General features: G+C 40.0%; 1 protein-coding gene across 1 annotated transcript in view; it reads left to right on the forward strand.

Annotated features, from left to right (window-relative positions):
• The window catches only part of LHFPL3 (LHFPL tetraspan subfamily member 3), a 233976-nt gene that overhangs the window by 146956 nt on the left and 63419 nt on the right, over positions 1–23601 (forward strand). Inside the window, exon 2 of the mRNA XM_059472401.1 lies at positions 11117–11353. Coding sequence (XP_059328384.1) covers positions 11117–11353 — 237 coding nt within the window. The remainder of the gene's footprint in view (positions 1–11116; positions 11354–23601) is intronic.

A 23601-nucleotide genomic window follows, 5' to 3' on the forward strand; every position in this document is an offset into this window, starting at 1 on the left:
TGGGAAGGCTGCTGATTTTAAAAAAGGGAACGAAACCAGTCTGGGAGTAGATTTTCCCATGCAGAACTAGCTGAAGCCTTCTGGCAGAGTACATGGAAGAATTCCCAGCCCTGGGAGAAACCGGTGAATCCTGACCAGATTTAGTATTTGGATCATTTGTCCCAATAGTCTTCTGCCCACTGTCTCAAAAAGGGCAAGTACAGTTCCTGCAGGTCCAGGAAAGCATGGCACTGGCTCAGCTGTAGGGCATTTCTTAGCAGAACATTAATGCTTTACAAAAGACAAGAGAAGCAAGAGCCTTCCCCTTTCTCCCCCCATGCATTATATTGCTCAAACCATAATGCTCAAACCTGGAGCTTGGCTTCAGTGCTGCCCCTGCCCTGAGGCTCAGCTGAGTGCGGTTTGCACTGCCTGTGTGTCCAGCTCTGCAGCTATTGCAAAGCTCACATCCTGAGAAAAGTGATGATCCTGGGTTTCTGGTGTCTAAAGATACTTGATGCAAGACCTCTGAGTTCTTGCAGTTATGTTAAAGGCACTGAGTAGTCAAATTTAGCCTCACAGCAAAACACATCCTAATAATATTTTAATGCACTGATCAAACTCCATCTTTAATAACTATTTACAGCATACACTTGGACAACTTCAAACTTTTTTTGGCATGGCCACAGCTACTGAATTTGTGCCAGAACCTATCCCCTGACAATTCAAAACTGCCTTCCTCTTTACAGCCTAAATGTATTCCTGGATGGTTTATATGCATTTGTTCAGATGCCAAGACTGCCCTTTCAGTTAAATAGCTCTTCCCCATCTCTGGGACCCATTCCCTCCTGTTTATACTGAGTAATCATAAAATTCATCAGTTTACTGTAAGGCATGCAGATCTGTTTTCTAGGCAACACTGCCACGGCTTTTTAAAGGTTTTCACCTCCTTTTTTGCAAATGAATGCTTACTGGCTGTGAAGTTGTTCATTTTCAGAAAGAAAAGACTAAACTTGGTATTTATTATAGATGCCACTATAGGCTTAGATGTAGAAATTTTCTTTTTAGATTAATATCTTTTGCTTCTTCATTCTGTTTCTACCTTGATAGCCTGCAGAGTTTTGCCATTTTTACCCTGAAAACAGTGGCTGATGCAGTCCCAGACTTCCTCTCTTGCCAGCACATTCAGATTTGCTTGCATTTGCAGTAATTTCAGAACAAGTTGGAGACATGCACTGCCCAAATCTAAAACCAGGCTGTTGTAGATGCATGGTCTTTGTCAGGTCAGCTTGGATGAGATCTGGCAGGAAAAGAAAATCACTTTATGCCTCTCTTCTTTCTTTCTTTGCCATTACATTTTAAAACCTTTAATAATGGAGGGGAATGACAAATTTGTACACAGACCATAGTGAGAGAGCCCAGCAGTGAGCTGATTCTTTGCCTCTTACCGTCATTTATTCTGTTAGATTTTCATTTCAGTTTGATTTAAAGAACATTTATTTTTGTTTTGTAGTTCCATCAAGCTCCTAATTCTTTGGCTGCTCTTCCCCCTAGGTTTTATTCTTTATTAATTTCAAAGATTATCTCTCAGCCTCCTCATAAGAACATAGGCCAGGAAAAGAACTACTAAATCCTCATATCTAGTTCTGTTATCATGAGCAGTTACAACTTCATGCAATATGTTTCCTAAAATGCCTCCTTACATCCTAAAATAACCTTGCTCTGATTAACTGGTCATTGCAAACACCACTCTTCTAAAGCTTAGACACCACCAGCACCAGATGTCTAGAGCCTACATTATGCTTTAAAAAGTCCCCCTAGTACTGCTAAAACTCTTTCCCATTGGTTCCCTTGACTGGTGTCCCATGGTCCTCCAAGGGATGACCAACATTCACATTTTCTCCATGATTTGTCGTGACAGTCTTCTGCATTGATAGTGCCTCCCATCAGTGGATTTAACTACCAGACCTCTACTCTTGCCAAAGCTGGTAACGAAAACATGAAATGATTGACATCCAGGCTGATCCTTGAGGTGCCCAGTGTATCCTCACAACAGCTGGAGGCTTTTCTTTCAAGCCAAAAATGACAGCTCCCTATGAACAAAATGCATGAACACCTTACAGTCTCATGTAACAACCTCTTTTTTCCAGTTAGTGTTTCTGTATGACACAGGATCAAATACTTCATGAAAAGTGTGTTGCTTTGTATTTCTTTCCATGTTTTTAGCTATTCTTTCCTTCAATAATTGGCCAAAGAACTGGGATAAAATTGAATGATGGCTGGTTGTTCCAATTATTTTTCTGTTCTCAATTTTGTCTTTTTTTTCCTAAAATGTAGGTAATGCATCTGCTCTTCACCACTATCTCAACAATGAATTTGATTTTAAAATCCTTCCTAACATATTTGCAGTTTAATGTGTTGGTTGTTTCGGTGTTTGGTGTTGGAAAGTGCATTCCTCCAGTTTGAGCACATTATGATTGTTTTTGATGCTGTGGATTTGGAGGCATGAGTTTCCATTTCCAAATGCTCACACCAAGCAGTCACAGCATAATTCTCCTCTTCTCTGTCATCCACTTCATTGAAAAATGAGACAAATAATTAGGCCCTAATTCCTAATTCCCAGACCAACTCCATATCTGCTTTTCTTCTTTCTTTATTAATCTCACTGAAGATTATTCAACTACTTGTTTCAATTTGTCTTAGAGTTAGCACAGCTTGACTTTTAGAAAGCTATCTTTTAGACCTGCATTACCTAACCTTCAAAATATATCTTTCTTTGCAAATAATTTTCTTTTCCTGGAATTTCTAAGCTCTCCGCTCACATCTTTTTTTTTTCTTTTTTTTCCTCAAGGCTTTTTTGGGAAGATAGGTAATGAGAGTAGAATGAAACAGAGTTTGTTAGTCATCGATACAGAGCTGAAAGTATCCCTGGAATTTCATTTGTCTTGTCAAGATACTTCAGAAAATTTATATCTTTGTCCAAATAAATTCAAGGTTTGCCCCACAATTAGCATGGACTTCTTTATTCTAGTTAACTTGTTAGCAGTTTCTTTCGCCTTTTAAAAAGTTCACCCACCTAAAATATGCATTAAAATCCAGGTTCAGAAACATTTTTGTTCCCATATTATTTAATATATTCTCATTTTATTTAAATTGAATTGACTCATGGTCATTGAAAGTGAGGTTATTTTCAGCTCTTCCTTGTCTTTACCAGAAGTGTGTTTAAAATATCTTGGCTATTTGGATCAGTAACTTGTGGTGGAATGTCAGCTGTATATATCTCAAGAAATTCCTGGCCTATGCCATATTAACACCTATTCTCCAGTCTGTCTGTGGTAGCCTACACAGTACTTGTGTTGAATTTATTAATTAATTAGATCTAGTACTTGTCAGTATGCCATGATATGTTTTGGATGAAGAACAGGTTCTGCAAAGAGAAGTTAACATTGAAGTAGAAAGATGTAGAACTCCTTTGGGACAGCACTGAAATAAACACTTTCAGTGGTAAGTCTGTGTGAGAAAAGTGCATTTTGGATATGGCCACAGCATCAGAGACCCTGCCTGAGCGACAGCTGAGCCCAGCACAGGGGTTTGCCTTTGTTCCTGCTGTGATCTCTGGACACAGACCCCAGCTGGCACCCAGACCTCCTGACACACATCCTGTGGCACAAAGACACAAAGTGATGGAAAACTCCAGTGGGCTGTGACACAGTTCTCATGTTATTTTAGATACTTTAAGGAGAAAATGAGAAAAAAAAATAGCATCAGATCCCAGGCCCTTTGGACACCACAGGAGGTGACACAGCATGAGTGTAACTTTTGACATGCACCACCTGTGGGTTTCCAGCTGTACCACCTCCCATACCTGATTCATCCTAAAGAAGTATTTTTATCTCTGGTTGTATATGATTTCAGTTTCCTCACTCTTCATCAGTTAGTCATCTACCTCTGCTACAGCTATTAGCAATGTGTTCTCATGACATTCCTAAGGATTTTTTGCCCACATAGTGATTTGGCCTGCATCCTTTAGTAGCTCCCAGCTTCCATATTTTTCCTGGACAATAAATACCCATTTCAAATTACCATGGCTGGAACACCAGAAATTGTGTTCTTTCACAAGGAGTTATATTGGGACCCATCTTGTGGATCACCTGCCACACACACTTATAAAAATCTATTATGTTCTTACATTATTTTTATTCTCCATCTAATATAGCTGTTGTACTAACTAAATAATTCATAGAACTACATTAATCTCAAAGTTTAATTATCGTGGCTAATGATCAAAACTTGGAAGTTAAATGCTCCCAAGATGATACAACCCCACACAGAATTTCTGTTTCTATCCAATCAAAGAATTCTCTATCCAAACATGAATCCAGCACATGAGGTCTAAAACAGGTCCCCTTGGTGTTGTGAAATTTCTCTTACAGTTGACTTAACTGAAGTAGATTGCACTATCATTGCTGTTCTTTTCTACTTATTTACAGTTTAACACATTTCTTCATATAGCTTTGCTTCACTTTCTCAGTTGTTTCCATCTTTCTGAACAATTCATGTTCTGTAGTGCTCATCTTTGGATATAGCTGTCAGTCAGCCCTATTTCTGTTATGTCCAGCTTCACATCTTGCAACAGCTGATCAAATTATTCCATTTTGCTGCCTAAGCATAACTAGCAGGCATCAAAATATCTGCTACCTGTCTGCTCAGCCAGTCTTCTCCCCCTGACCATAGCACCCACCTCACTACCACTTTCCCCAATACTATTTTCTTTATCTTTACTGTCCAGTCACTGAATGTTTGGTCTTCTTTTTCCCTTTTCTTAAAATCAGCATGTGAAATACACATATCTTTATATATATATATATATATATATATATATATATATATATATATATATGTATGTATGTATATTCTTATCAGATTTCTTATCAGAAAGTCCAGGCCCTAATAAGTCAAATGGCCATAATTGCATCATGTCTTTAGTATTATCACAGGAATGCAGTAGAAGATTCTCCTTTTTCTCCTTCTTAGCAGTCTCTATAAATATTCTTAATCCTGTGGAGAGACTCAGGCTTGTCTATATTACCAAGCAAGATGATAGGAAATAAGAGAATAAGTAGATTAAAGTAGTTACTGCTGAAGCCTTTTGCATCCTCATCACATGGGACTTTAGGGTTTTGCCTCAAATCAGAAATAGTTCTGTTTCCTGGACCCAATGCCCCCATTATACATATTGTTTGAAGTTTTTTGAAGGAAGATTAACCCATTTTGCTCCTTCACTTTTGGGGAGGAAGTTGATGGGAGCATCACATCAACATCCTGCAATACCACAGGGCACCTTCCTCATGCTGCATGGAAGCTCAGGTCACAGAAGTCCAGATGGGATTTTATCATTCCAGCTCTCTAAGAACACTGCCCTTGAATCTTAAATTTTTTTGCACTTTTCTCACTGACTGCCTCATACCCAACAGCAGTCATGTGGCTAGCAGCCATCTATGAGCACCACCAGGAATTTTCAGTCTGCTTATGCACAAACTAACAGGCTGTGTCATCTCTTTGGGGATCCAGCTGGCACCTCTCTGAAGAGCCTTTTCAAAGGTGGGCATTGTACATGGCAGCCTTCAAACACAGGATCAAGTAAGAGGTCATACATGACATTTGCCTTTTTGTACTGCACAAGAACTGTTCCAGGTATTATGGAAGCTCTCCATAGGTCAAGAGCTTTCTCTTAGGCACAGGGTTTTGGGTGATGAAGCCCACACATTGAGCCATAATTTTAAGGTCCCTACTCAATGCTGAAGAACTTATCTAAATGAACTTCTAGGCTCCTCCAGAAATACTCTGATTGCATGCAGCAGAACTATTTCTGTGGATGGCATCAGTAAATGGAGAGAATTATGGCATTCACTTCAAAATTGCACATTTCCTCCAAGCCATGACATAAATATAAACACAGAGGATTATTGTCCCACTGAGAAGTGCAGTCCACATCACCTGGATCAATCTCAGTTGATGGGTGTGTAGCTTCTGTCTTCACTCAGGATTGTGTTTGACCCTGTGTCTTCAGCCAGCTCCACTCAGCATTTCCTTTTTTCCCACTTTCCTTTTTTCCACTCAGCATTTCCGTTTTTCCCAGCTACAAGCTCCTGAGAGACTAATCCTAATCACCAACGTGGCTGGCAAAAACTCTATTCAGTTTATTGGAGATTTAATGGGTCACTGTTTGTAAATACCATTTTGGGGGGTTAAAATAAGGAAACAAAAAACCTCTTGCAGTTTGGAACCAGAGAGGTTTGAAGACTCTTGCATGTGAGGGCATGGAAAGAAAAGAGATGGTCAGCATAATTCCCATTGCATTTTTTTTATTCCTTTATCAGGAAAGTTGCCATCCTCATACTCTACAGGCAAGCAAATTTGGTCTGTTGTCAGGAAAAGAATGAAGATGAGAGAGGAGTCCTGCCAGCGGGAATTTCTCAGCACTGGTTTCCTGCATAGCAGTCAGCTTTTTTTATAAATAGAACCTCATTTCATGCAATGATATAATATTAATCTGTCACTGTGTTTGGCACAACCATAGGATAGTGAACTGCTTGTTTGCTAATTACCATTTGAGCTCATGCACAGAGCACAGTCTGTGATAATATTAGCTTGGTCAGAGTCACAAGTCTGTCAGTGCCAGCAACAATTCACTGTCTGTTTCCAATCTCTGGAAGTGTTGTATCTGCATCCTTTCATCCCACGAGGTAAAAATCCTGGCTCTCTCTCCTAGTATGAATAATTTGTCTTGTCACTCACAGCCCAAGAGGAAAACCATGTGACAGTTCCTGTTAGCTGTTCATATGAGAAAAAACTGTTTAAGAAGAAAAGCAAATATATAAGGCGTACTTTTATTATTTTTAAGTACTTTTATTAATCACTTTTTGAAAGTTTTAAAAGCTCCACCAGACTCCAATATGTGGGAGAAAGGAACGGTTTGGGTGGTGAGGCACTGGAAGAGGTTGCCCAGAGAACTTGCAGATACCATCCCTGGAAATGTTTAAGGCTGGATTGGATGGGCTCTGACCAACATGGTGGGTGAATTAAATGGTCTTTAAAGTCCCTTCCAACACAAGAGAGTCACCTTGTCATCACAGGAGAGGAAGAAATGGAGGAAACCCAGGGCCACCCTTACAAAGAGAATAATCCTTCCAGGAGCTTTCTCAAGCAAAGGGAAAACCTGTGGATGTGATTCTTGTAAGTTTTACAGCTGCCCAAATGGTTCTGAATGGCGTCAGTGACACGAGTCACTCATTTATCAGTTCCCCTGCTGCTTATCATGAAGGGCCTTGGTTAGAGGGGTCCTAGGCTGGGCTGTCTGTCAGGAGGGTGGTACTGACCTGATGTACCCAGATCCCACACAGAAGTCTGCTTCCAACCAATATAGATTTAACTTTTTCCTTACTTGAATCAAAGAGTCTATAGGAACTGATGGTTTAAGAGTTTTTATTTAGTCAGTGAACTTTTCAAATCCAAACACCATTACTACTTAGCAGTAGAACTGTGGTAGCTTTTGTTGCATTTCCATTTCGGTAACATTGCCATTACAGACAGTGGAAGTTAGACAAAGAGATGGGAGCCATGTCAGTGTTATAAAATCATCTCTTAGCAGTTTCACTGAAATTACATAAAATCATTTCCATTTCACAAATTTGTATAAAACTGAAAGTAATTTCCTATTGAAGTGAAGGGAGACGACCACCCGATTGATGCATCGAACTCCGATTTATTGATCGATCAGCCACTTTATATAACAGTGTTAATTAACTTCATGCATATTGCAAAATCCAAGCTCGCGATAGGTTAACAGAGAAAACTCTAACCACTCCTTTTGTTTTACAATACCTATGATTGTTTATTAAAAACAGGACTAGCGTTCCCACTGTGATATGAAAGGTTCCCAAAACTTCCATACCTGTTCCCAGGGAGCTATCTTTTCCCAGAGAGCCCAGGGACAGAGTGTTTTGCTTGTTATGGGAAGACTGTCTGAGAACCTTATAGTTTACAAAGTGATGCTTGAGAGAGCCTAATTGTTTATAGAATCAAGCCTGGGAACTGCTTTACAACTACCTTTTACTTTTCCCTCTGCTGTATACCTTCATGGCCTCTTTCTTTAAGCCATGCTAGAACCAGACTCTCCACAATTTCCTTCTAGAGAAAAGCCTTCTAATCCTCTGTAGCAGAATTCAAATGTAAATATTTCTAGCAATGCAAAGTAGATCTGTTGGTGGATTTCATATCTGTCTTTTCAATCTTGTAGCTGATAAAAGAATCATTACTTGTTTATATTATTGAGCAAGTCTGTGCTCTTAAAGGCATTCAGTGCAAAATATTCCCTCAACAAAAAATGACTCAAGGTTGACTAATCTTACTTATGTTACCCTCTACAGGTAAGGTATGATTCCTGCACCTGAAGATGTTGACTAAGTAGTCATCTAATAGAAAGCATCTTAACCGTATAGGGAAAAGATAAAATAATAATAACCCCTCCTTGATATCTGTCTTTATGCAAAGGAATCTAGTCCAGACATTATTTACCCATGTGTCTTATTACCAAGAGAAGTCCAACTGCAACCATCAGAATGACTCCAGAAATTTAAGCAAGTATATCAAAGAATGCAGGAACAGAATTCAGGAAAGATGAGTTAATTGGAAATCTGAGGAACACAGCTGGGAAGCTGTACACTGAATTCCTGAGATAAGGGTCCATTTTTTTAATTACCTATGTGCAAAAGAACAAAGTTAAATTACTTTTAGGAAGTACTAAGAATGTGTCTGATGTGCTGTATAATAAAAAATCGACAGAAATGTTGGTATTTGATAATTATTCATGCACAATTAGCAGAAAAATTACACATCTATTGATCATTAACAGAGTATTAAGCTTTCTCACATGTTAAGGATGATTAATAAAAGTAAACTGGCTTTGGTATTTGCTGTTATATAGTAAATGAAACTTTGCCAACAGTTAGCTAGGTAAATATGGACATTTTCATGAACACAAGAAGTTTGCAGATTTACTGCATTGTTTGAGTGGAGTTCTTTTCAAGTATGAGGGAAACAAATGTGAGGGCAACTCCACTTTTTGGAACTGTGTGTAACCAGTTCAAGAAAATAAATTATTGTACTGTTTGTCTCTAAGGCCTTTGAAAGATCTTATGTAATTGTGTAAATGAGTTAAGGCAGACAATATGTAATTTACAATTTGTCCAACCTTCATGTTGTGAGTAGACTGGTCATTATCTAATCTTCCATGTTTCTAAGCCTAACTGTCCTTGAAAGAACAAGCTATTTTATTTTTACACAAATTGGCTGTTCAGGGGGAACTCGTCAAACACCTTGGGTGCATTTTCTGCAGACATGCTTTCAGGACATTGTCTACTGCAATTTTGTAGCTGTCAAAAGGAAACTACCATTCCTGAACTCTCTTTACACATCCCTCTTCCAGTATTTCATCATATTGATCCACTCTAAGTCTGTTTTTATTTTGTGGGCATTAGAGGTCTGTGAAATGATAGTGCCTATGCTTGTCCAGGAAAGACAAGAAACCTGTCACAACGACAGGAAACCAATCCCACAGTGACAGCAGCTGTTGGCTGCACAAGCTACTTGGTGTATAAACTGTCATTTCCCAACAGAGGTCTGACTCAACAAAAACTTAAAAGGCTGAAAGCCACACAATGCATTCTTTTCAATTAGCACATTCACCTGCAATTTTGAGCATATAATACAATATTAAGACTTATAAAAGAAGGTTTAGGATCCATTGTATCTCATCAGCCATGCAAAGATAGAAGGGCTAATGATGGAAATGTGCCTGTTTCCAAGTCACTATGAGTAACTGAAAGGTATTTCCCAGTCACTAAAGGTAATTGATGAGGTAACTGAAAGCATATGGATTTTCTGATTCTCTTAGATGCAATAAAAACTGAAGAATGAACCCATTCAACATAATCATTATTTTTAGAATTTTCTTATGCTATTTTATTTTTGTATGCTATGCTCTCCCGCTGAAGGTGACTCTACCTGGCTTCAAGACAGGCATTACCAGAAAAATTCTGAGATTTTTGGTCATAGGTCAGTTTGTACAACACCAAGCCTGCTGGCAACAAATAAGGCCCACCTGTCCCAAAGAACTTTATGTCAGGATTTAGCAGAACTCATTGAGAGAGTTTTAAAGTGGATTTGAAGGAGAATGGGGACATATCCAGGCTTGACAGACATAGGATATAGGAAGAACTATATAAACCATCCCAGTAACAAAAGAAGGCTTAAGAGCATCTCAAATCACAAGCAGCCAGAGACACAATCACAGACAGGACTGTGGGAGATCCCTTTCCACCCCTGCTGGGATACTGACACAATCAAATATTTCCATAAAGTCCTGTACACCAATGATTGCAGTGTGGAGGACAAACAGGAGGAACTGGAGATCTGTGTGCAGTGCCAGGGCTTTGCTGTCATTGCAATGGCAGATGTGGTGGGACAGCTCCCATGGCTGTAATGTCAACCTGAAGGGCTCCACAGAGCTCAGGACAGACCAGGCAGGCTCTGGGGTGGAGTTTCCCTCTGTGAGGCAACACTTGAAATGAATCAAGCCCTGTCTTTGGGTGGATAGTGAGAAAGTCCAGTGTTTATGGTTAGGATAAAAGGGCAGATTGCCAGGAAGGATAGGTAGTTTTTTTGCTCTCTTTTAAACTGGTTGTTTGTCTGATGACTCAACAGTAACCTAGTCTTACCTTTGAAAATCCAGGTTACTAACTATTTTCCCTTTTGGTTTTGTGTGGTCCTTTCATATTGCATTGAAGAAATTGGTCCCACAAGGAAAATGTTATTGTACTGATGCAAAACCTGACCAGGGATCCAGGATGTAACAGCTTTTTAAGCAAGGTGTGCAATTGATGTTGCATCTTGGGTTTTTATATTAACTACTTAATCATAACATGTAATTGTGTGATTTGTTTTTTTCAAGTAGCCTAGCTTTGGAGTTCAGGATGAAAAATAACTAATATGATATTAATGCTAACTTTGTAGGTTCTCAACAAAATGAAAGCTTGGTCTCATTATCCCATTGTTCTCCTTTTCTCTTTTCTCCAAGCTGCCTGTCTCATCCTGGGTTGTATGATTTTTCCTGATGGCTGGGATTCAGATGAGGTAAAACGGATGTGTGGTGAAAAGACAGACAAGTACACGCTGGGGGCTTGTTCAGTCCGCTGGGCATATATCCTGGCAATTATTGGAATCTTGGATGCCCTGATCCTCTCATTTCTGGCATTTGTGCTTGGAAACAGACAAGACAGCTTGCTAGCAGAGGAGCTCAAGTTGGAAAACAAAGGTAGGACTGCTTTAGAAACACTATTGTTGGGTGGCCTCAAGGGCAATTGTTTAAAAACAATAATCAGTTTCGATTTCATTTTATGTTATGCTTAAAAGTTGGCATGCTGGCTTAATTCCTACATTGCTGGGAAAGAATAAATGCAAGGGGCAGAGTAAGTTTTGCATTTCAGTCTCCAAAAATCTGAGAAAGCTCAAATTTGATGTAATTTCTGCCCTATGCATGAACTGTCCTTAGTTTTTAGAGCTGTAGATGGGATGTTACTGTGTTACTCACTTTAATTTTCACTGTCTCCATCTTTTCCTGTACCCCATGCAAGATTTGCTCACTTGGTTGCTTTAGAATTTTGCAATGTAATATGGATATCTGTAATATGGCATGTGTTTTAGCACAGTGCCCAGCAAGGGGGCAGTGCTGGGGGTGGCAGTGACCTGTGTATGGGACTGCCCATACAGCAAGGAACTGGTGGGCTGAGGATCAGAGCCTGGATTGAAGAAGAATCCTAGTTCTTCCTGGAATGTGCTGCTTTGAGCTCATGAGTCAGCTCATGGGAATCTAGGCTGCTGCAGTAACTTAATACTCATGCAATGCTTTGGGGATAAAACTCATTTCTAGATTAAGTACATGAAAATGGCTTGGACCAGTAATTTATCACACATTTGCAGGAATGGAGATGTTTTTTAGTAGGTGTGTGCAAGCCTGGCTTATTTCTGCAGCCCCTTCCCCTTGTGCTCTCCTGGCATCCCAGCTGAGTATCTGATGGGATAGATACCACAGAGGGCAAGTCCCTGCCTTATCTTTTTAATGGGCCTGTTGTCCCTGAATCTGTCTAATCCCTTCTAAACCTGCTGATACTGTCAGCTTCTCCAGCACTGCATGGCAGCAAGTTCCTGAAGCTCACTACTGACTGCTAAAGAAGTACTTTCTTTTATCTGTTTCAAATTGATCCCCTGCTAGTTTCACTGACTGTCCCCAAGAGCAGGATTCTGCCTTCAGCTCATCTACCACCTTTGTAATTTTGTGGGCTGCTTCTAATAATAGCAGAGGTATCAGGAGCTTTTCACCACCAGATTGCGGTTTGGCAGCCAGTGTTGTGTGAAAATAGCTGGCCTTAGTGCTGGTCCAGAAGAACCATTATCTGTACACCTGTACAGTGGCCCCTGCTTGCTGGATTGCAGTCAGCACACTCAGCCCAAAGATAAATGGACTTGAAGATTGAATTCCAGATACAATTCCAGATCTGGATGGAGCCTACTAATGTTGTGAGTTAAGGATAGTCTATGTCACTTGCAATTGCACCTGTGCATCTGTCCTGCAGGTAAACTGAGGGCATCAGCTTCAAGGACTATCCCTGGGACCCTTTCCTGTAAAGATAATATTCATCTGCATTTGGAAATCAAAATACTTGTCAGAAGGGCATTCACAGCTATGCCACAAGTGCTTTTGGCATCACCACTATGTCTGATTTGTCTATACCATATAGAGCTCATGTACCCAACACTACTTGTATCAAAGAAATGCATCTGTTTTGGCACCTTGTGAGCAAAAAAACAGCTTCTGGAGCCTCCTCACCTCTCACATTGCTGGCACAAACCCTTGCCAGAACATTTGGTCCTCAGCACGTCAGAAAAAATTATTCAGCAGCTCAATTTCCTTGGATTAAACACAGAAACATACCACACCATTGGCTTCAAGACAAACCAGAACTCAACAAAAAGGGACCTGCCCCACTCTGCCCTTCACAATCAAGCCTAATGATCACCACTTTTTAAACTGTCTTTCCAATTAAGTGAAAAGGAGTCAACTTGGCCTCTAAAAAGGACGTTCTTGTCACAAAAAGCTTTTGCTAAGCAGCAGCAGGGCAAGTCTAAATGCCCCTGAGCCCCCCAGCATTTACCCACCTGCACAGCCTCAGCCCTGAGGAGACCCAGCAGGGACACAGCAGTGGCATCCATCTGTACCCCTGTGCACTGAATACACGAGTGCTTTGACACTTACCCCATAAACCACATCCCCTTGCCCCCTTTCAGACTAAGGGATAGTGGAGAATACTCATCAGCATCAGTTCACAGGCAGAATATCCATGCATCTCTTGGAAATGGTCAGGATGTGAAAATACTGCTCTGGGCAAATAGCACTAGCATATCTCCCATATAAACAAGGAGATAAGATATGGATATAGACAATTCTACCCTCAGCTTCCCAAGCTGCTCCTACAATGTGAAGTCAAAGCCCTTAAAACAAGTAACCATGAACCAAAACTTGCCAGCTGGTTGACACTTTCTACCCTCCTTACTCTCCAGGTTGTTGAAGGCTTACATCTGAGCTGCAGCCACTGTAAAATAAACAGGCTTAAAGACAGCAAGTAAGGGAATATTGTTTCTTGGTTATAAATCAGCTTTCAGTAAAATAAATAAAATTTTAAAAAGTAGTGTTGCACAGAGATTTGCACACCTTTAGCTAGAGAATCCTCTTCCCCAAACAGGAATAGCCTACCCATGGGATCACTGCTGCAACAGGAAAGCTTCTGCAAAAGCTGTATGTGAAGCTGAGTGACAGGAGCTCACCTGCCCCATGGAGGGATGACAGGACAGAATGCTCATCAGCTATCATCCTTTAAAAAGAAAATAGCTCAGGATTCAGTGAACATGCAAACTCTTGCAAAATTGCAAAGCCCTGCTTGTCAGCATGTAGTTTCCATGGCATGCACTCACAAACATTCAGGCCAACTTGTGCAAAATTAGGTACATCAGTATGAATATAGAGACCAAATTTAAGTTTTCCTAGATAGCTACAACACATACAAGAATTACCAGCAGCTCTGGTAGTAATAAACAGTACAAATGCAGAAAGAATACAATATACCCGTGTTCTCTGTCCAATATAATTATATAGTCCCTTTTTGTAAAGTTATGTACCCCCAACTCCTCCTGATATATAAAAAGTCAGTGTATGCTCATTTTCATTTCAGTTAGGGTGTACATTACAATAATAAAAATACTTTCAAAAACGAAAAGCAAGATTTCTGTTAGTCTCTTCCCATTTTCAGACTGGTGCTTCTCTTCATGGTGCTCATCCCCTTTCTTCTTATCTAAAGAGTCCAGAGTCACCCACTTCAGACTCCTGCTGTTTTGGTGTGTGGCTTTTTGGTCAAAGCATTTAAGAGGATGATGAATTCAGAGCAAATTCAACCACTTGAATTCCCATTTGAGAAGGGAAATATCCCAGAAACTCATTGGAGAGGGATCTGTGATAGATTGCTATAGACAGAGGAACCTGGAACTATGTTAAAGGGTTTATCATCTTGCCTCAAAATAAGAAGTATTAAGGTACCCCCCTTTCCAAAGGCAAAACCAGATGCTTTATTGAAGCCTACAATCATAAATTCCAGGCTGGGAACTCCTGGCCCTCATTTCCAGCTTCAAAACGATTCCCTGCCATGCCAGCCAAGAACAAAGTTTTGCTACAGCTGTGAAGAGCTCACATGCTCTCACTGAGCCTCAACTGTAAGTGGCTCATCTAGCATAGCACCACTGCAATTAGATCCACTTGTTAATTTCCTTGTTCAATTACAACCTATTTCCCTTCAGTTATCACCTCCACACTGAGCTCCAAGTAGTTCTGAGTAAAAGAACAGCAGACAAGTAGCACCAGACATATTTCATCTAAAAACCAGCAGCTAGAAGCCAAACTAACAGGTTTGTTTATACTTTTCCCCAAAAATTTTCTTCTTATGATAATAGCAACCATTTCCTTGTGATTTCTACTATATAAATAATGTTGGAAAAGAGAAAATATGAAGATAAACATGGAGATTTTATTGTGTTTGGCAAAAAACAGAATAAAATCACTCCAGAATGAAGGTATTCATAGCACTGCTGTAGGATCTGTGCCCACAGTGTGAAGTTTCATCCAAGGAGTATTTGAGCAGTCATTGGGCCACATCCAGAACCTTCCTGAGCAGCCTCTCAGTGTCATGCACTCCATTGCCCAGTGTGCATGGAATTCTGTCAGCACCAGCCAGGGCATTTTTGGCTCCCCCCGCTACATCATCCTACAGAATGTCATGTAGGACACTGATCTTCTGCTCCTCTTGGTTTGGGGTTGTTCACTCCTTAGGTAAAAGGTTTCCAGATTCCAGCCCTGGTGATTAATGACAAAGTATTTTGGAGTTTTTAATAGAAACTGAGGGGAAGAAATGGGAGAGTGAGATCAGGAGTCAAGGGGTTTTGGTACAAACTTAGAAGACACATTAAGGTCCTTCTTTTGAAAATGTCTATTTTTTAGTTTTATGAGCTTGTGGGAAGCACATAGGTATGTATGCAATAAACTACTTAGATTTTTCTCCTGGTATTGAATGGAACTAAGACAAAAGTTTTGGAGTGTTATTCAGAAAACAGAGTTTGATTCCTGTTTCTCATACTGGATCTGTCATCTGACAAAGTCAAATGACATTTCTCTGTCTTTTAAATGGGAAGAAACGAGACTGACTTTGTTGATATGTTGTTTGTGGTTTGTGGTTCAGCAATGAAGATGAATTAGAAAAAGTAAATTATGCTTAAATTATTATTAAAATATGTATTCCAAGATTAAGGTCTGATAAAATTATTTTGTCAAGGAACTACTTTGCCAATATGCTAAATGATGATACTCTTAAGGGGAGGCAAATGAGACATCAAGACTAAAAGTCAAAAGCTGATTAAAATATCTTATTAAATAAAGGTCAATCTTGCAATAGTACTGATTGATACATCAGCTGATCCAAGAGTTCCTTTCCAGCTCTACTTTCTATAATGAGAAAATAAAATTAGTCCTAAACACATGCATTAATTACTTAACTACAGAAGCTGGAGACCATGAATAAAGAGTCCTAGTTCCCACTGATTAATGAAGAAAGAACACAGTGAACTGTGTTCTGTCTCACAGGAAGATGTATCCCCACTTGCTGTTACCCTCTGTAAGGACTCTCATACAACAGCCCAGTCAAAGAAATTCTCTTTCCATTGGATGAGCTCATGGTATGATGGACTTAAAGGATGGGGTCTGACAGGAAAGCTTGCACCAAAAAGACTTAAGCAGCCTCAAAAATGCTTCTTAAATGGTACAGGTAACTTAATGCATTGAACAGGCTCTGTGCTTAGCTGAAAAATTCTGTGCTGCAGCAGAGGGGCAGGGTGCCTGGGAATGGGGGATAAAGACCTCGGACAGTGCTGCTACAAGCTACAAACAAATCTCCAGCCTGGTCAAGACAAGTCCATAGTGAGTCTGGACAGAGCTATGTTGTTAATTTAAAAGTAAGCCTATGCCCTGTTACAAGCATGATCATGTTTACTGAGCTAGAAGGAAACAAGTCTGACTGTGCCGTCACTGGCAACTGCATTAGAAATGGTGCTTTGAAGCCTGGAAAAAAAATCAGAGATATTTCACAATATAGAAATATAAAAGGGAAGTAGCTGACACATATTTCATTCTAGGTAGGATTAGTGACACACAAAAGTTATGATACTCCACCATCCCTCTTCCTTACTGACAGAGCCATATTTGTAGGAGGAACATCAGAGAATGTTCATGACTCAGCTGCCCTTGCATGAAGGCTTTTCAACAAAGTGCTCATGCAGACAGACTAATGAAGGTTTGTGCCAAGAATCTGGGCTATGGCTGGGAACAGCTATTGAGAGGATATTTCTGCTGCCCAGTCCAGCCTGCCACTTCCAAGAGCTGTCTGGGCTGTCCTTGTGTTTCTACCAGCCCTGATGTACTGTCATCATGCACAGAGGAAGCCAGCAGCACTGAGTTATAATTGTTCCTTCTTGCAGCAAGTTTCAGTGGTTTTCTTGGAAATCTTTACCATTATTTAAAAAGTCATTAGTTTCAATGTCTCATTCCACTGTGAACTTGTTGTGCTCCTTCTCCAGCAGTTTCCTAATGCCAGAATTATTTTCTATCTGCAAGCAAAACACCTGAAAATAATTGAAGGTAACCTCCTTCTTTCTAGGCATGGCATCAACAGAAATAAAGTCTGTTGTCAGTAGTTTTAGAATAAAGGAGCTATCAAAAAAATCCAAATAAAAGCAAAGCAAACAGCCCTGTTTCCTAAAATTATATTCAAGGAGACATTCAAATCATAGCTAATGAGATATTGGAGATATCTGGCTTTTCCTGCTTTCTGTTGCAGGTACAAATTACTACAGTATAAAATAAAAGTTGACCTGCTTGGTGCTAACAGCATAGATCTTTTCAGCCAGTCATTGGCTTTAGTCTGGAACCTTTAAACTGTTCATGTTTTTTCTGGACCACTTACAGAGTTGATCTGGACTTTCTGTTGAGTCCCTCATCTTCTCCTGAAAGACAAGCTTGGTGAACTCCAGTTTGCTGTTCCCACTGACCCTGGGTGCTTCCCTGGCCCTGGGACAGGCCCACATTAGGGCACACACAGATTTTAGTTCCTTGGCTCCAGTATGACCCCGCTGAGCCTGAGTTTGCTGCAACTGAAATTTAGAGTTGTGCTCTTCACTTCCAAGGTCTCTGTCTGTTGACTTTGATAGCTCTGTACAGTTTTGCTTGATAGAATACCAGAAAAGAGCAGTGGAAGAGGAAACAGAGACGGGATATTTATGAGAAATATTGCACTAAGATTGCTGTAGGTAGTCCTGGCTTCATTTGCTAGAAAGATACACAATTTTTATAAGTGAAATTACAATACAAAGACATTTTAACAAAGTTTTTTCCTATCTCTTATATCTGGATGTTATTTTTTTTCTAATTTACATTTTTAAAATAAATTCATTATTTTTTTCATATCCCATGGTCCATGTTATTATGTTTAATCTTTCAGACATTTGGCATGTAAGCATTCCAATTGTCAGAAATATTTCTGTGTACCTATTTCAAGAGCATTTACCATGAAATATACTCAACAGACATAGTAAAACTGAAAAGAGATGTTTAGATGCAATCCTGCTTGATTAATGCATTTACACCACCACAGCAGATTTGATTTTACAAACCACTTTCACCCTAGTTTTGTAAATCCAGAAATTTTCAGGATGATAATGAGCTGGCATGAGGACATCATTGCACACAGCTATTCATCTTAAAATGTTCTTTCATCTCCAAGCACTTGCACCCTTCCAGGTGACAGCATTTGACACAACACAGATCATTACTCTGGTTCCTATATGCTACTTTCCTCAGTTCTTGCTTTCTGATGTTCCCAACCGTTTCTCTCCTAATCACTGCATGTATTGTTCCTCTCTACTTCATGCACACTGAAAACAAACCTCACTCACTGCTCCTCGTATGACTTTGTGTCTGATAGAGGCTGAAAGGATCAGCATGGATATTTCAGCCATCTCCAGTATCGCACAGGCTGCAGTATGTCCTGGTTCCCTCCAGTTTATCAGCACTGTGTAAAATGTGGAATCAGAGCTGGACTCTGCTCCAGGAGTGGGCCTGACTCTGCTGTGCCCAGAGGAGTTCCAGCCTCTCTGCTCCTGCTCAGCCTTTCCTCTGGTGCAGCCCCTCTGTTTGCAGCACAGCTCTAGACTGTGCTCAGCTGGCATTTCCCCTGCTCTCTGTCTGTGTGGGGCTGGTTTCTTACTCCTTGATGTGTTTCTGTGTCAGACCATGCTTATAGAATGAGCCATTTGGCAACACACATGAAAAGTTCCTTGGTCCCCTTCTGCAGCAGCTGAGAGAGAAAATGGACACTGCCACTGGCACCAGCAACCTGGAGAAAATCTGGAGGCTGTAGATCTATCTCCTTCTTCCTAGAAGATGCAAAGATGCACAGCAGAACAGCAGCCACTTTCTCTCTTTTCTGCATCTGTGCTGAATTCGGACACAAACCCAGTTCTCAGAACTAACAGGGTCAGGACACTTTGTGCCTCCTGTAATTTTGCTTTGCTCTCCTACTCTTCCAAGGGTTTTGTAACTTCTGTCTGCCTTTGGAGAGCTAGTCAATAAAGGCAGATCTTTGCAGTGTGGATGCTCCCTTCTGTCTGGTACAGCTGGGGACCTGAGTGCCCTCTGTAGGGTCTAACAGGTGGACAATCATCTTAAAATACTGAGGAAATCCACCAGCATTGCTAATGACACACAAAGGGAGAAATATTCTCGCTTCCTGAGCAGAGAGGCAATCATTTAGTAGTACTTTTACATTTCTACCATAACAATATACGTGAAAGATGAGAGCACACCAGATAAGGGTTGAGAAAAATAGCAGTATTATGTAAATGCCTGCTAAAATTGATGCATCTGGAATCTCTGCAGAGTACAGAAATTCTGTTATTTAGTGATTACTTCAGAAAGAGCACATTCTGAAACCAAATTCAACTGGCATAACTAAAATGGACTCATTTTATGGAAAATGCTTCCTACTACTTTTTTTTATTCTTAAGTAGATTATTGAACCAAAATCCTCAATTTTTTTCCACTGGCAGTTTTGGACCTGATTTTGCAGAGGAGAGGGGCAGGCTTCATCCTGTGAAACCAGTAAAAATTGCAGAGGGTGAGACTAAATTTTAGCCATTTTTTTAGAGCAATTAATACAATTTTTAAATGCTCATTAATCTTACTTGTACTAATTCTTGACCACAGAAATTCAAAACAACATTTTTCAGGTGTTTTATTGTTTGATGTGTATCAAATACATCCATATTTTCTTTCAAGAACTATCATAGCTGATAATAACATCTGGCTGACCCCTTGCAAGTAAAACTGATAAAGCAATAAAGATCAGACATCATATATCCTGCAGAGACAAATATTGGTGTACTAGAGAAAATGGAAGCATGCTAGAAATCATTCAACGTGTTTCAAATGTTAAGGAGAAGAAAAAATTGTCAAAGGGTTGATTGGAAATTCAGTACATAAGCCATGCTGGCAAAGTAAAAAGTGCTGTACTTATAGGAACAGCCACAAAAACAGTGTTTGCATCCTTAATAGAATTTCTGGATTTAGCAACATGGAAAGAAGTAATTCCAAATGGTTAAGGAGCAGTTTTCTTGGGAGAATAAAAATTTGTATCAGTGTTAAGGGAGTATTTCTATGTCCTTTCAGAGCTAGCCTGCAGAATCCTATTGTTGAATTTAAGAAGATGGTTGAAAATCTCTGATTATTCAGTGCTGTGTAGCCTCAGCACTTCCAAGCAGAGGCAGTGGCTGTCTGAAGAGCAAGACTGACCTGCTTTGTGTGCCTCAGCTCTGTATGGATGTTCCCTACTGCTCTGTTGATGTTAATCTTTAGCCCACATGGACAAAGATGACATGTTATTAAGTAAAATAAATCTTCCCCTATAACCATCAGCCCTACTTTTTTCCTGAAGAGGACTGACATGTTTACTTTAAATAAATCCCTAAAAAGTCTCTGTGAAATGATTAGAATTTGTATGTTTACAATGATGCCAGAAGATGAGCAGGTTTATGCACTGATCAATCATTTATACACTAGTGAGCAGCTGACATTCAAGCCTGTGTCTGCTCATCTATCAAGCAGCTCTCACAAAGGTTAGAGGCACTGCAGTTGTACTCAGACACAAATACAGGTATAAAAATGTTATAAAAATGCTAAGTATGGAAGATTACCGCATGAACTGATAGGATTTCATTCTTCTCAGTAATTCCTATATAAGATCCCTGTCTCAGACAATTTGCCAAGGTGTCACCGTCTTCCCTAAGTCCAACTGGAGCTCATCCATTGCCTTTCTTTTAGTGCAGTTAATGTGCTTGCAGATATACACAGAATATGTGCTCACCCAACATAGCCTCAAAAACCTCTGTAGGCAGGCTAACACTGACCTCTGCTCTCTGCACTATGGAAACTGGTTTTGAAAGAACAGCCTGGGAACTTCTGGGGGAGCTGGAGCTGCACGCAAAGAGGAAGTGCAAAGGCCATTCCTTGGTTCTCTGGCTCTCACAGGGTCTCTGCTATGGAAGGGAGCCCATTTTTAGGCAAAGACTGGACTTGACTTAATGAAGAAGTATGAAGAGAAGTTTAGGAAAGGAAATTCACAGTTCTGTTAAGTCCAGTAGGAAAAAGGCAACCAGCAGTCTGAGTCTGGGTCCAGTTGGTTGGCCTGGAAGGATTAGTGGCATCTTCATATTATTTCCCTTTCCACCCAAATCCTTGCTTTGTGCCTATGGCTGTGAGCACACATGCTTTGAGTTGCACCATCTTCTCAGCTTCTGTGCTAATCACTTCCCAGATTTCCCTCTGTGGAGTGCTCCCACAGCCCTGAACACAGAGGCTCAAGGGGCAGCACAGGCACAGCTCCCTCGGCAGGGAAATGGGCGACCACCTGGTGGCAGGGGACATCTGTCCCACCATGGCACACTGTGGGCTATTTAGATTATTTTTTAATATTCTGGAGCTACACATAAAACCCATCAGTTTGGTTCAGCACCATCTGTCCCAGCTACAGCTGCATTGCATTCTGTCCCATTATTCTTCAGAACATTCTCTAAAGCTCTGCATAGCATTGAAATCACAGTTAGCTGCCTTTGTTTGTCTAGACCTACAGTTAGGTTGCCTTCTGATGTAAATTAAGGTCTCCATCAAAAAAGTTGGAGAGAGAGAAAGTAAATTTCTTTCAAATGAGACATTTTAAAAATAATATTAAACATTTATTTTTCTTCTCCTGTCAGATTTCCTGGGCTGTGCCTCAGTACCATCTTGATTCTCCTTTATTCTTGTTTTTCACTGTCTTTCTCACCTCTCTTTTCATAGAGCATGCCTTTATACACCATTTGTTTAGCAAATATGTTCATTTCCATTTTTTTTAGGATCTTCAATTTTCATAATCCCAGGGCCAGGAGTTTTCTCAATTTATGCTTTCATAATTAAAGGGGAGAAAAAAAGAGATTGTATCATCATTTAAGCAGATGAAAACCAAAAGTTAAAGGGATTTTTTTAATGTATATCTAATATTACTTTCTAAGCATTACCAGTAAAAGTGTTTAAAATTATATTGCTTCTCTTAGCCTGCTTTAGGAGGTGAATGATACCACATAAAAAGTCTATGTGAGCTATTTTAGCTATTGCCCACTGCATTGACTAATTCCATTTTTTAACAGGAAAAGAATGCAGCAATTCATCACTTGTCCAGTCCACTTAACATTTGGTGCCTTTTTATAAGAGTGGAATTTGTGAACTGGATAGCTTTGACAGTTTGAGGTAGTTGGTACTTTTCATTTCTGGATCATTGACTCAAGCACAGCAGATATTTGACAAAAATTGACTGCAAACTGAATCTGGAGAATGACTGATTGCTGAAGTATGTAAGAAAAGTTTTTTTCTGTGCAGCTGAGAGTAGACTAATGCAAAAACAAAAAAATACATGTATCTTAACCCTGTGCTACCAAACATTCCAGCTGGGGAGACTGAGAAATGCAGAGCATGTGTAGCTTTGGATGCCTTCATCCTTGTTCTGCTACCTTTGGCTACAGCCTACTGCCAGAAAGGGAATTTACCTGGACATCCTCTCAAGTCTCTGAACACCAGGTTGTCAGTATTGGATATGATGCACCCAAAAAGTGAGGTCTCTTCTGAGCAATGTTCATGGCATGCTTCTGACAGAGCTGTCCTTGAAAACTGGGCAAGTGATGGACATGGGTGCCATGTAAACATGTCAGGAGAGAGCTGCTGCATTTTGGGCAGGGCTTTTTGGGAGAGCCAAAGGTCAGCTTTCCTGGGCATGTGCCCACCTTGAAGAGTACAGCAGTCTCTTGGCATTCCCACTACACCTGGAATTCTCTTGAATTAGTCAAGTGAATTGACCTAGCACATAACATTTCTTTCTCCAAGTTTCCAAGAAATTTAGTCTCCAGTGGTTATGATTTTCCTTTGTCTCCCATTTTCCAGTGACAGAAGGACTATTGCAACAGCAATCAATACATTCAGAAATTTTACTTTAGTTTCAGCAACTTCGCTATGATTCCTTTCAGCATGAAATGCACCAGCTCGATCTTAAACCAACAAAAACCCTAGAATGGACCCTTTTTTAACAAACTGCAATTTCAATGAGCAGTAGTGTTTCAGGAAGCAAAGCCTTTTAATGGATGGCTCTTGAATTTAAGCTTTGCTTTAGTTGGATTTTTTTTATGCTAGTACATTTCATTTGATATCTGAAAGAAAAATTCCTAATTTCCCCATCAGAATAATTTCCTTATGCAATTACATTGCTTATCTGCCCACTTGTTTATCAATCCCCTTCTCTAATAACCTTAAAACCATTGTCTAATTTCAACTAA

The sequence above is a fragment of the Ammospiza nelsoni genome, chromosome 5, assembly GCF_027579445.1.
Source record: "Ammospiza nelsoni isolate bAmmNel1 chromosome 5, bAmmNel1.pri, whole genome shotgun sequence".
NCBI classification, from domain to species: domain Eukaryota; kingdom Metazoa; phylum Chordata; class Aves; order Passeriformes; family Passerellidae; genus Ammospiza; species Ammospiza nelsoni.